The following is a 14,950-nucleotide window of genomic DNA, read 5'->3' as shown; positions in this document are numbered from 1 at the left end:
GTAGTAGGGAAATTGATGGAAACACTCTTAAAAGAAAGAGTTGTAGATCATCTCAAATCCGGCAATTTACTGGATCCCAAACAGCATGGATTCACTGGGGGAAGATCATGTCAAACAAATCTTATTGACTTTTTTGATTGTGTGACTAAAGTGATGGATAAAGGTGGAGCCATGGATATAGCTTATCTTGACTTTAGTAAGGCTTTTGACACAGTTCCACATCGCAGACTGCTAAATAAACTTGAAAGTTTGGGATTGGATATTAGGATTATTGAATGGATAAGATCTTGGTTGAAGGATAGAAAACAGAGAGTTGTGGTAAATGGAGTGCATTCACAGGAGGGAAATGTTACCAGTGGAGTACCCCAGGGATCTGTACTTGGACCAGTGCTTTTCAATATCTTTATTGGTGACATTGCAAATGGGATTAAAGGGAAAGTATGCCTTTTTGCAGATGACACAAAGGTATGCAACAGGGTAGACACACCAGGTGGGGTAAAACAAATGATTGAGGATCTAGGTAGACTAGAGGAATGGTCAAGAGTCTGGCAATTACAGTTTAATGCCAAAAAATGCAAAATCATGCACTTGGGTCTCAAAAATCCTAAAGCTAAATACAGTATTAATGGCACTATACTGGAAACTACTGAGGAGGAAAGGGATCTAGGAGTCGCTATTTCAGATGACTTAAAGGCAGGTAAGCAATGTAACAAGGCAATGAGGAAGGCTAGTCAGATGCTTGGCTGCATTGGGAGAGGAATCAGCAGCAGAAAGAAAGAAGTAATAATGCCACTGTATAGGTCATTGGTACGGCCTCATCTAGAATACTGTATTCAGTTCTGGAGGCCATATCTTCAAAAGGATATTAATACATTAGAAACTGTACAAAGGAGGGCAACTAAAATGGTGCATGGCCTACATCACAAAACATACCCAGAAAGACTAAGAAATCTCAATATGTATAGTTTGGAGCAGAGAAGAGAAAGGGGGGACATGATAGAAACTTTCAAATATATGAAGGGTTTTAACAAAGTCCAGGAGGGAAACATTCTCCAAATGAAGAGAAGCAATAGGACACGAGGACATGCACTGAGACTGGAGGGGGGGAGGTTCAGGGGAAATTTGCGGAAAAATTATTTCACAGAAAGGGTAGTGGACAAGTGGAATAGCCTCCCATCAGAGGTGGTAGAGGCTAAGACAGTAGAGCAATTTAAACATGCATGGGATAGACATAAGGATATCCTTACAAAGAAATAAGGATCAAATAAGGTTAGTGATAAAAAAAAATAATATATAAAAAAAAAAAAGGGGCAGACTAGATGGGCCAAGTGGTTCTTATCTGCCGACAAATTCTATGTTTCTATGTTTCTAAGGAGGTAAGTCACATACTAAAGTGGGAAGAACTCCATCTTCCAGCATTGTCCGCAGTATTCATTCCGGGAGTCCTAAACTGGGAAGCGGATTTTCTCAGTCGACACGCCATTCAAGCAAGCGAATGGGCTCTACACCCGGAAGTCTTTCAGACTCTGGTAGACAAGTGGGGTTTGCCAGAGATGGATCTCATGGCGTCCCATCTGAACAACTAAGTGCCCACATACGGGGCAAGAACAAAGGATCCCGGAGCGATCTTTGTGGACGCCTTGTCAGCTTAATGGGAGTTTCATCTGGCGTATCTATTTCCTCCAATCATCCTGCTACCAGGGTGGTGAGGAAGGTAAAAGAAGCAAAGGGTGCCGTGATTCTAGTAGCTCCGGCTTGGCCCAGAAGGAAATGGTACACAGATCTGCAGAGAATGCTCCACGTCTGCTCCCTCAACGTCCAGATCTACTAATGCAGGGTCCTTGTTATCACAGGCATCTGGATCGACTATCGTTGACGGCGTGGCTCTTGAAACCTCTATCCTGTAGTCAAGAGGATTCTCACGACCGGTAAATTCAAACATTGCACAGAGCAAGGAAACCCTTTTCAGCTCGCATTTATCACCGAATATGGCAGGCCTTTATTCATGGTGCAGTGAAAGAAATATGGACCCGAAATCTTTCAAGTTTTCAGGGTCTTAGATTTCCTTCAGGCAGGAATGGATAAGGGTTTGAAGGTGGCTTCCTTGAGAGTACAAGTATCAGCATTGACTGTAGGGTTCCAAAAGAAAAATTGCCAATTTACAGGATGTGCGTACTTTTTCCAGGGAATGCTGCGCATTCAACCTCCTTTTGTTCCTCCTACAGTGCCTTGGGACTTAGGTCTAGTCCTCAAAGCCCTTCAAGTTGCTCCGTTTGAACCACTTAATAAAGTGGATCTTAAATGGTTGACAGCTAAAGTTCTCTTTCTACTGGCTATGGCATCAGCTAGAAGAGTATCAGATTTAGGAGCGCTGTCATGTTCTCCTTTTCTGTTTTTTTTTATTTTTTATCCAGATAAAGCAGTTCTCAGAACTAGGTCTGGGTATCTTCCTAAGGTGGTGTCTAAATTCCACCTTAATGAAGAAAATGTAGTCCCGGTTTTTCAGGTATCGGGACTTTCTGCGGGAGAAGCTTCGTGGGACGTAGTCCGAGCATGAAGGATCTACGTGGATCGCGGAAGTGCCATCAGAAAGACAGATTCTCTCATTCTCTACGGAATTCACAAGATCCCACCCTGATGCACCTGATTTGAGGATCTTGCTACTCACTAACCTCTTCCTTCTTGTACGGAAGGGTGTGCATGTGTGTTCTTCTAGCCTGATTAGGGCTCTGCATGATGCTCCTGCCTAGATGCTTTGGAATCCAACTGATTTGCCTGAGCCAGTTGGCGGGGATATATGGACGGGCCCTTTGCATCCTGGGAGGCCTGAAAGCTTGTGATCGTTTGGTGCCAATCCGCTGTCGCTCCATCATATCCCATTGTTATCCTGTGGGACCTGTGGACTTAGGAGAAATACCGTTATCAACGTTAAGTTCTTACCATAACGTATATTTTGCTGTGTTATAGTTAGCTGACAGCCTCACTGGGACTGTGCAGCTAGGGGTGTGCTGGTGTCTTTCTCTGTGTGTCTCCTCTCACATACAGTAAGGGCAGGCTTGATCAATATACTGGAAAACTGGAGAGATAGGGTTCGGCGCTCAGTGTAATTAAGAAATGGTTAATTTAAAAGCCCAATAAATATATATGTAAAACAGTTTTTTAATATATGAGAGTAAAAAGTTATACAAAATACATAAAAAACATAAAAATATGGACCAAGAAAATATTAAAAGGATAGGAGATCAACTTAGCTTTAAACAACAGCAGGGACCCTTTGAAGAAGTCTGATGAGATGAAACGCGTTGGGTTTCCTGCACTAACCCCCTGCTGTTGTTTAAAGCTAAGTTGATCTCCTATCCTTTTAATATTTTCTTGGTCCATATTTTTATGTTCTTTATGTATTTTGTATAACTTTTTACTCTCCTATATTAAAAAACTTTTTTACATATATATTTATTGGGCTTTTAAATTAACCATGTCTTAATTACACTGAGCGCCGAACCCTATCTCTCCAGTTTTCCATACGTCCAGCAGTGCGATACCGGCACTGCATCTTTAGGGCTTGGCAGACACCTTCATTAAGGTTATGTGTGTTTTGTTAATGGTATTTTTTATTTCATATTATAATATTTAATATATACTGAGATCATACCTCACAAGTGGCGCTGTACCTTCCCCCCTTTTTTCTTGATCAATATACTGTCTGTGTGTATGTGATTACTGTAAACACAAACTCTGTAGTGTATGTCACACTAGATTCTCTCCCTTATATACTGATTCTGTTTCATTTGAACAGTGCAGCCAATCTTCACAAATCAGTGAAGGGATTGGGGGAGAGGGTCCAGAGCCCCCCTGGCTAGGGGCTTTTAAAACTATGATGTCTGATATGTCATCACAACTTACTACTATTGTTCAGAAAACTCAGCTACTACAACAGGCTGTTGCAGACTTAGCTGCTAGGGCAGATGTTACACAGCCCTCCATCTCTCGTGCAGGTCCACAGAAGTGTGGTTTACTTGCCCTAGTCTCTGATACAGATGAGGATATACAGGAGTATGGGGAGGACTTAGATCCCATTAGTGGGGATTCTGATTCTGCTCAGGGTATTTAACCCCTCATTGTGGCTATACGGGACGTTTTAAAGCTCCCTCTAGAGTACGCTGCGTCACAGCAGACGTTTTTCTTTACACAAAACAAGCCTAAAGTCACTTTCTCTGATTCTGCCGAGTTAGATGACCTTTTCAAGTTGGCCTAGAGAAATCCAGACGAAAAATTCCAAGTGTCAAAAAAGTTTTTGCGCACTTTCCCATTTTCTCCTGAAGGGAGGAAATTCTGGGAAGAACCCCCCCCCCCCGGGGGTTGATGTATCAGTCTCTCGACTGTCCAAAAAGGAGGTGCTCCCTGCTCCTTTACCATGAAGGATCCTGGGGACAGAAAGATAGAAACTACACTCAAATCTATTTACATGGCAGCAGGTGTATCACAGAGGCCGGTCATAGCAGGTTGCTGGATGACCCATGCCATTCGTACGTGGGCTGCTCAAATTCAGGGGGGCCTCTCCGAGGATATGTCTCTGGTCAGAGCCGGCCATAGGCAAACTAGGCAATTGCCTAGGGCATTTGATATGCCTAGGGGCATCAGCAGCTTCTGCTGATTAAAATGATATGCGGCATGCCTATATTCTGTATGTAACATTTCATATGCAGATACAGCCACAGTCTCACACAGTATATAGGCATGCTGCATATCAGTTTAATCAGCAGAAGCTGCTTGTGCATCCTAGCCACATAGCAATGCAAATAATTTTCATTAAAAAAAGGTGCCCGACGTTAGCATTGATGCAAGATTTGTGAGGACACATCTGTATCCAAGCAGAGGCAGAGGTCACAGTGTTAGTGGAAGTGTGAGTGCTGTGTGCATGTGAGTGGGTTGGTTGTGCAGTAGTGTGCGGAATATGTGTATGGAGCATTTTGTGTGTCATGTAAAAATGCATTAATAATGTGCAACATATGTGTAAAGGGCCACTATGTGTGTCATTATGTGTATAGGGGCACTAATAATGTGCAGCAAATGTGTAGGGGGCACTATGTGTGTCATTATGTGTATAAGGGCATTAATAATGTGCGCCATATGTGTAAGGGACATTATGTGTAAAAGGGCATTAATAAAGGCTGTCATTATGTGTAAGGCGCATTATGTTTATAATGACATAAATGTGTCTCATATGTGTAAGGGGCATTACTGTGTGGAATTGTGTATAAATGCATTACTAATGTGCAGCATTATGTGTATAAGGTGCTATACTATGTGGTGTTGCATATAGAAAGGGCACTACTGTGTCATCTAATGTGAATAAAGAGCAATAAGGTGTGGTGTAATGTGAATAAGGAGCAATTCAGTGTGATGTAATGTGAATAAGGGGCCCTACTGTGAGGAGTAACGTTTATAAGGTAAAGTGATACTACTGTGGGATGTAATATGAATTATGGACACTATTGCAAGATAAAATGTAAATAAAGTTGCAGTACTGTGTGGCGTAATTGGAATTGGCGTTACTATTGTGTGGCCATGCCCTTTCCCAGCAAGAAGATGCCCCTTTTTGGGCTGTGCGTCAAATGTGCAAACTGTTCCTGTTTAAAATATAGGGGGTACAAGGACTGCTATGGGTGAGGGGTGATGGTGCTGGGAAAGAGGTACAAGGTCAGAGGCAGAACCAGCGGTGGTGCTAGGGGGCACCAGCCAAAATCTTGCCTAGGGCATCATATTGGTTAGGGCCGGCTCTGTCTCTGGTCACTATGGGGACTCTCCTCAAGCACATTTTGGACACTACACGTGTCCTGTGTGACTCGCTTAAGGAGATGGGGAATATTAATGCTAGGACTTCTACCATGGCAGTGTTGTCACGCAGGGCTTTGTGGATGTGTCAGTGGATAGCAGATGCAGAATCAAAACGCAGTGTGGAATCCCTCCCCTTTTCTGGGGAATGGCTCTTTGGGATTGAGTTGAATATGTGGATTCCAAAGTCACTGCTGGGAAATCCACGTTTCTCCCCTCTGGGGCCCCCGCCGGCTAGGCTTTCCTACCCAGGGCCGTCTGTGCAGTCCTTTCGGTCTAACAGATTTAGGGCCAGAGGTGCCTCCAATGCGAATAGAGGCACCAGAGGTAAGTCAAAAACACCTGCCACCACTGGTTCTCAGGAACAGAGCACCAGTTCTGCTTCCACTAAGTCCTTAGCATGACTGTGCCCACCCACCCAGAGGAGATCTCGAGGTGGGAGCTCGACTGTGTCACTTCAGCTGCATCTGGGAAGGCTCCTGCCAGGATACCTGGGTAAGGGAACTCATTTCTCAGGGCTACAAGCTGGAGGTCGACGGTGCTCCTCCCCAACGATTTTTCAAATCAAGCTAACTGGCTTTGGAGGATACGCAGGTTACGTTGCAACAGACCATCCGAATGTTGGTCCAGTCCCACGTCATTGTTCCAGTACCTACACCACAACGAGGCAGGGGTTATTGCTCCATCCTGTTTGTGGTACTAAAGCCGGATGGCTCGGTATGGCCCATTTTGAATCTAAAGTCCTTGAATCTTTACCTGAAGGTTTTCAAGTTCAAAATGGAATCCCTGAGGGCAGTGATTGCGGGCCTGGAAGAACAGGAATTCCTGGTTTCCTTGAATATCAAGGACGCCTATCTTCATATTCCAATTTGGCCACCTCATCAGACTTATCTGAGGTTTGTCCTATTAGACGATCATTACCAGTTCCAGGCACTACCCTTTGGCCTGTTCAGGGCTCCGAGGGTATTCACGAAAGTGATGGCGAAGATGATGCTCCAACTCCGGGTCCAGGGAGTCAATGTTGTCCCTTACCTGGACGATCTTCTGATAAAAGCAAGATCCAGGGAGCTTTTATTGCTCCATATCGACCACACTATCCAAGTTCTGTCACGCCATGGGTAGATTCTCAATCTACAGAAGTTCCACCTGGAGCCGACCCAACGGCTCCTGTTCCTGGCGATGTTGCTGGCAGTGGCCAAGAGGGTGTTCTCCTGGAGGACAAAGCGAGACAACTTCAGGAGATGGTGCGCATGGTGCTCCGACCTACTCGAGTATCCATCCATCAGATTGTTGGGGAAGATGGTCACGTCGTACGAGGCGATCAAATATGGGAGGTTCCATGCCAGAACATTTCAATTGGATTGCTTGAGCAAGTGGTCTGGATCACATCTACAGATGCACCGGATGATTCGGCTGTCACCTCAGGCCAGGATTTCCCTCCTGTGATGGGTGCAGTCTTCCAACCTACTGGATGGCCGGAGTTTCGGGATTCAGGATTAAACCCTCCTCACGACGGATGCGAGGATGGGGTGCTGTCACCCAGGGTGCACAGTTCCAGGGCAGGTGATCAGCCCACAAAGCCCTCCTTCCAATCAACATTCTGGAACTTCGGGTGATCTACAATGCTCTGCTTCAGGCCTCTATTTTTGACACCTCTATCATGCAGGCTCTGCTTTTTGTTCCTCCTTGCCGATTGATGTACGCCACTGCTGTGGCGTACATCAATCGGCAAGGAGGAACAAAAAGCAGAGCCTGCATGATAGAGGTGTCAAAAATACTCCTCTGGGCGGAAAGAAATGTAAGAGCAATGTCGGTAATCTTCATTCCGGGAGTGGACAACTGGGAAGCGGACTTCCTGAGTCGTCACGATCTCCACCTGGGGGAGTGGGGTCTCCACCATCAGGTGTTCCAACAGATCATCCACCGGTGGGGCTGCCCGCAGATAGACATGATGGCTTCTCTTCTCAATAAGAAGCTTCACTGGTATTGCTCACGAACCAGGGACCCTCAGGTGAGGGCAGTGGATGCGCTGACGTCGCCTTGGCCTTACCGGCTAGTCTACCTGTTTCCTCCGATTTCCGTTGCTCCCAAGGGTGCTCAAGCAAATCAGAAATCAAGGAGTCCAGGCAATTCTGAATGCCCCTGATTGGACTCGGAGGGCGTGGCACGTGGATCTTCTGGACATGTCCGTCGAAAACCCTTGGCCTCTACCACTAAGAAGCGATCTTCTTCAACAAGGAACGTTTGTCTACCCGGACTTACGGCGACTTCGTTTGACTGCATGGAGGTTGAGTGGAACATCCTAGCTCGTAAAAAGGCCTTTCCAAAAAGGGTATTGCTACCATGGTTCAGGCCAGGAAACCTGTGATGTCAAAACACTATCATCATATCTGGAGAAGATATGTCTCTTGGTGCGAGGAACGCATGTATCCGCCTACAGAGATCCACTTGGGACGCTTCTTGCGTTTCCTGCAAGCTGGTGTGGATAACGGCTTGCTTCTGGGTTCCATTAAGGATTTCAGCTCTCCCCATTTTAATCCAGAGGAAATTGGCACTGTTGCCAGACGTTCAGACCTTCTTGCAATGGGTACTCCACATAGAACCTCCTTTTGTGCCGCCTACGGCACCCTGAGATTTGGATGTGGTGTTGGAATTTCTATAGTCATCCTGGTTTGAGCCTCTGATGACAGTAGAAGACAAGTACCTCACGTGGAAGACAGTGATGTTACTGTCCCTGGCTTCTGCTAGACGTGTCTCAGAATTGGGGGCCTTATCGTGTAAGAGCCCATACTTGGTATTTTACGAAGACAGAGCGGAGGTAAATCCTTTTCTCGTAGTCCATAAGGGATATTGGCACCCGCCTCAGTGCGTTGACTTTTCTGCAGGTTCTCTGTTATGTGGTTGCCTGTTCAGCTGTTGCTGGTTGTTATGTTTGTGGTATTACATCTCACCACTCTCTGTTATCATGTTCCTTCTCTCATACAGTTTATGTCCTTTCTCCTTTGGGCACTGTTTTACCTATAACTGCCTGTGGGAGGGGGCATAGAGAGGAGGAGCCAGCACACCCAGTGAAGAAATTTAAAGTGCACCGGCTCCTTTGGACCCCGTCTATACCCCATCGTACTAAGTCTCCCCAATATCCCTTATGGACTACTAGAAAAGGATTTACCGGTAGATAATTAAAATCCTATTTTTAGCCAGATAGCATAATCGGGCTATCCAATTACAGCCCATTTTTACTGTGCAGTAAATTACCCATTTTCAGCCAATAACACATGGGATCTGGGACAAGTTCCCGGACCCATACGTTATCACGCAAAAACGGGTGTCTGAGGGCTGCTTATCGGGGAATCTGCATTGCGTGCATCCTCTATAAGTGTCGGCAGTCAGGGGCTAATTGGATAGCCCTGGTGGAAACCATTAACCGTGGTTATTTGGCTATCCCCCTAAGTTTCTTTTTAACCTTTAATTCTTTGTACTGCAGGGGTTCAACTGAGGGGGGATAGATCTTACCTAAAAGTTGTCCCACCCCCCTTATTGTTGCTGTTGCTCGGTCAAGTAAGATGCAGGCTGTATTTCACAATTTTTCTCAGGTTGTGAGGTCATTAAGCCCCACCTCTTTCATGCAAAACATTCCATACATTTTATAAGCCAGGAAACGGGAGAATGCATGAAAGTGCTCTAGGTCCCCCTTTCTTGCAGCCACAGACCCAGGAGTACCCTCATTTCGTTCTCTGAATATTTTCTTGTGATCATCTGTTATCTTCAGAGAAACCCATGCCCTTAAGAAATAATTATAAAGTCCAGGGATGATAGAATATTTCCCACATCCTGGCTACAATAAACCCAGGCACTTATTTGACAGAGGAGAGTCCCCTCTTTTAAATGATGTGGACACTTAAGCCCCGTACACACAGGGAGAGATGTGTGCTGAGCGATCTATCAGTGACCGCTCAACACACATCTGTCCCCTCGCTCAGCACGATCTGGGTGAAATGAGCAACCTGCTAGATTGTGCCTGCATGCAGGCCAGTATAGAGTCAGCGAAAGCACCGCGCATTGCTATCGCTGTGGAGCATACACACGGAGAGATAAGCAATGTAGTCAGATTGCTTAGAATTTAAGCACTGATCTCTCCGTATGTACCCCATTTTAGTATTTATGGTCTGGTGATCGCCAAAATAACAACCTGCACTTAGTAGAGCCAAGCAGATGCATTATTTCACTATCCTTGTACTTGCTCATAAGGTCGAAGGAAGTGGTATCTTTTGGATGGTCAACCATGTTAAGGTCTAGTCATTAGGTCAAAACACTATTGGTTGACATTGACATGGTCGATACGTGAAAATGGTCGACACATGAAAAGGTCGACATGGCTTTTTTTTTTAAGTTTTTTTTTTTTTTACTTTTTCATACTTTACCATCCACATGGACTACGATTGGGAACAGTAAGCTGTGCAGCGGAGCGAGGCACCTTGTCCGCAGCATGGTGAGCGAAACGAGATGGATGCGGTACACTAATTGGGGTTCCTGGTCATGTTACGGGAAAAAATAACACCAAAAACAGTAAAAAAAAATCCATGTCAACCTTTTCATGTGTCGACCTGTCCCGTGTAAACTATTAGTCCATGTTGACCATGTCTATGTCGATCTAATAAATGTCGACCTTAACTTGGTCAACCATTCATAACAGAACCGAAGGAAGTCCCATCATTCAAAAATTATCGTTTTGTAGGTATTGTCTTTTTCCACGATGACATTTACACCCTGTACTACAGAAAGCATTATGAAATCCAGAAATTGGGGGTGCACTAACCAGATCTCTACCATCCTGGAATCTGTAAACCCCAGGATCCTGCATTTCATGTAATAAATAAATAAATTCTCAGATTCAAGTGCAGATTTTATTACGAAAAATGACAAAGCAAGAACCACAAAGTATTTGTTACCTTCTTATAATTTCAGTAAAATAAAGCACTTTCTGTGGCCATTTTGGGTAGATAGACTTTGTTGTGTGAGGAGAAATAAGCAAACTAATGCTATCTTCAGGAAATAGTCTTCTAGAGAAAAAAAACCTAGGTATAATTTGTGTGAGCTTTGCATAAATAATTACAGAGAATGGTGTTGGAATATGACCAGCCCAAAATTAGCCAAAATAGGCTCTGCAGTGTAAAGGACTAGTTGATGGTGGCTGAAATTATACATCCTTATTTAATGTTGTGTGTAAATTGATTCTGTTTTTGCAGGAGAAATGGTGGCATTAAAGAAAGTGCGTTTGGACAATGAGAAAGAGGGTTTCCCTATCACAGCTATTAGGGAAATTAAGATCCTTCGTCAGCTCACTCACCAGAGTATTATTAACATGAAAGAAATAGTGACAGACAAAGAAGATGCTGTGGACTTCAAGAAAGATAAAGGTTTGTTTGGTCCTTTTTTCATTTCTAAGATTAAAGCATAAATATATTCTGGAATCTAGAGTCGTTCTTGTTTAGCAATAGTAACGTTGCCTGTAGGAATTGGAAGCATTTTGTGTGCACTTGTAGCTTCAGCCATAATCACCAACCACATGTGAAGATCAGCTCATTCTCTGTTCATTTATTTCTGGTAGAACATTTTGTAGTTTATTTAAAAAAAAAAAAAAAAAAAGCCTAACTTGTTGATAATGAGTTATTGCATTACATGCCTTTTCAATGCCCACAGGAGCATTTTACTTGGTGTTTGAATATATGGATCATGACTTGATGGGTCTACTGGAATCAGGGTTGGTGCACTTCAATGAACTTCATATAAGGTCTTTCATGAGGCAGCTTATGGAAGGCTTGGACTACTGTCATAAGAAGAACTTTTTGCACAGGGACATTAAGTGCTCAAATATTCTACTAAATAACAGGTAAGCTTTGTGTTTGTTTGTTTGTTTGTTTGTATAAATGTAAATACAGTGCATCCAGAAAGTATTCACAGCACTTCACTTTTTCCACATTTTGTTATGCTACAGTCTTATTGCAAAATGGAATAAATTCATTTTTCCCTCAAAATTCTACACACAATGCCCCATAATGACAACGTGAAAAAAGTTTTTTTTAGAGATTTTTGCAAATTTATTAAAAATAAAAAACTAAGAAATCACATGTACATAAGTATTCACAACCTTTGCTTAATACTTTGTTTATGCAGCAATTACAGCCTCAAGTCTTTTTGAATATGATGCCACAAGCTTGGCACACCTATCTTTGGCCAGTTTCACCCATTCCTCTTTGCAGCACCTCTCAAGCTCCATCAGGTTGGATGGGAAGCGTCGGTGCACAGCCATTTTCAGATCTCTCCAGAGATGTTCAATCGGATTCAAGTCTGGGTTCTGTCCTGAATCCACTCCTTTGATATCTTGGCTGTGTGCTTAAGGTTGTTGTCCTGCTGAAAGATGAACCGTCGCCCCAGTCTGAGGTCAAGAGTGCTCTGGAGCAGGTTTTTATCCAGGATGTCTCTACATTGCTGCATTAATCTTTCCCTCTATCCTGACTAGTCTCCCAGTTTCGCTGCTGAAAAACATCCCCACAGCATGATGCTGCCACCACCATGCTTCACTGTAGGGATGGTATTGGCCTGGTGATGAGCTGTGCCTGGTTTCTTCCAAACATGACGCCTGGCATTCACGCCAAAGAGTTCAATCTTTGTCTCATCAGACCAGCAAATTTTGTTTCTCATGGTCTGAGAGTCCTTCAGGTGCATTTTGGCAAACTCCAGGCAGGCTGCCATGTGCTTTTTACTAAGGAGTGGCTTCCATCTGGCCACTCTACCATACAGGCCTGATTGGTGGATTGCTGCAGAGATGATTGTCCTTCTGGAAGGTTCTCCTCTCTCTCCACAGAGGAATGCTGTAGCTTTGACAGGTTCTTGGTCACCTCCCTGTCTAGAGCCCTTCTTCCCCAATCGCTCAGTTTAGATGGCCAGCCAGCTCTAGGAAGAGTCCTGGTGGTTCCGAATTTCTTCCATTTACGGATGAGGGAGGCCACTGTGCTCATTGGGACCTTCAAAGCAGCAGATAATTTTTCTGTACCATATCCCAGATTTGTGCCTCAAGACAATCATGTCTCAGGTCTACAGACAATTCCTTTGACTTCATGCTTGGTTTGTGCTCAGGCATGCACTGTCAAGTGTGGGACCTTTTATATAGACAGGTGTGTGCCTTTCCAAATCTTGTCCAATCAACTGAATTTACCACAGGTGGACGCCAATTAAGCTGTAGGAACAACTCAAGGATGATCAGTGGAAACAGGATCCACCTGAGCTCAATTTTGAGCTTCATGGCAAAGGCTGTGAATACTTATGTACATGTGATTTCTTAGTTTTTTATTAATTTGCAAAAATCACAAAAACAGTGTTGTCATTATGGGGTATTGTGTGTAGAAAGGAAAAAAAATTTTTATTCTATTTTGGAATAAGGCTGTAACATAACAAAATGTGGAAAAAGTGAAGCGCTGTGAATACTTTCCGGACGCACTGTATGTCTTTGCTTTTTTAGACCGCTTGTAGCCTCTGGAGTTTATTTTAAAATGCAGTATTTAACAGATTATACATCCTGGGCCTGTTAAACGGAGTACGAACTGGCAGATATATCTGCAGTTCAGTCGATCTGCAGCTATATATGCAGATGGTGGTTGTACATACACACAGAAAGATGCACCAATACATCTGCAGATATATTGGCCATCTGCTATGCTGTACAGCAGATGCAATATATCTGTGAAAGACGCCTTTCACAGACATATTGCTTGTACACACATGCAGATCAGCCAAAGATATATTGGCCGATCAGTTGATTGACCAATATATCTGCCACTGTGTACCCAGCATATCACTCATTGCATGCGTGCAACAAAATGCATGTATTTGCCTGTATCCAGAGTTCTATGCATGTGGTGCGTAGCCCCCTATTTGTATGCTTAATCTACTAGTCCTCATCATTAGTGCGCATGTGCACCAGCACTAGGTATGAAAAGAATACTCCTGAAATAAGGCATATCAACACTTTCATCCAACTCTGTATAACCCATAGATGCATCAACATACCGTGGCTAAATTTTACCTAAATCACAACACCCAGCTCCTCCTTTTCAGTCACAAATTGAACTGCGCAACTTGTGCAGCAACCACAAAGGGCAGTACGGATGGTGTAATGGTTAGCATTACTGCCTCACAGCACTGAGGTCATGGGTTCAATTCCCACCATAGCCCTAACTGTGTGGAGTTTGTTTATTCTCCCCATACTTGCGTGGGTTTCCACTGGGTACTTCGTTCTCTTCCCACAATCCAAAAATATACTGGTAGGTTAATTGGCTCCCAACAAAAAACAACCCTAGTGTGTGTGTGTGTGTGTGTGTGTGTGTGTGTGTGTGTGTGTGTGTGTGTGTGTGTGTGTGTGTGTGTGTGTGTGTGTGTGTCGTGTATATGTCGTGTATATGTGGTGTATATGTGGTAGGGAATATAGATTGTAAGCTTCACTGGGGCAGGGACTGATGTGAGTGGGCAAATATTCTCTGTAAAAGCGCTGCGGAATATGTGTGCGCTATATAAATAACTGGTAATAAATAATAACCATGCAATATACGCTCCACAAATGTTTGCTGTAGGGCAAGTACTCCTGTTCTGTTTTATGGATTTTTCAAAGACGCATGTTTTGTGGATATTCTCACAGGATGGCAGATGTCAAAGCATCACAGCAGAATATATTCACTTGTGATCATAGTAGGAGATATGCAAAACACGGTTTATATGGTATGAGGACATGATTTAGAATCACTACACCCCTTTATTAGACTCTAACCAGTAGCACTTTACCCCTTTGGTGAGATGGTGTTATACCAGCCGAGGATCCAACTGGATGCCAGTTGGCATGTAAATCTGCACTGTTAGATAATGCGTGATAATAGATATCATTTGAGGGTGCAGATAAACACACAAGGCAGCAATGGACAAAAACCTGTTGTTCAGACAAATTGGTTAAATCACAGATTTAACCAATTTGTATGAACGACTGTTTTTGTCCGTTTTTAAGTGTTTGGGAGCCATACATTACCAGATTTTCATTTAAACCAGCCAGATCTAGCAGACGATCTGC

At 43.7% G+C, this 14,950-nt stretch overlaps 1 protein-coding gene across 1 annotated transcript in view; it reads left to right on the top strand.

Moving 5' to 3' along the window:
• Positions 1–14,950, top strand: part of CDK13 (cyclin dependent kinase 13) — a 133,568-nt gene that overhangs the window by 82,882 nt on the left and 35,736 nt on the right. The window contains exons 5-6 of the mRNA XM_063922488.1: positions 11,082–11,252; positions 11,536–11,725. Of these exons, the coding sequence (XP_063778558.1) occupies positions 11,082–11,252; positions 11,536–11,725 (361 nt within the window). The remainder of the gene's footprint in view (positions 1–11,081; positions 11,253–11,535; positions 11,726–14,950) is intronic.

This window comes from Pseudophryne corroboree, chromosome 5 (genome assembly GCF_028390025.1).
Source record: "Pseudophryne corroboree isolate aPseCor3 chromosome 5, aPseCor3.hap2, whole genome shotgun sequence".
NCBI lineage: Eukaryota > Metazoa > Chordata > Amphibia > Anura > Myobatrachidae > Pseudophryne > Pseudophryne corroboree.
This window is presented reverse-complemented; position numbering and strand designations above follow the sequence as displayed.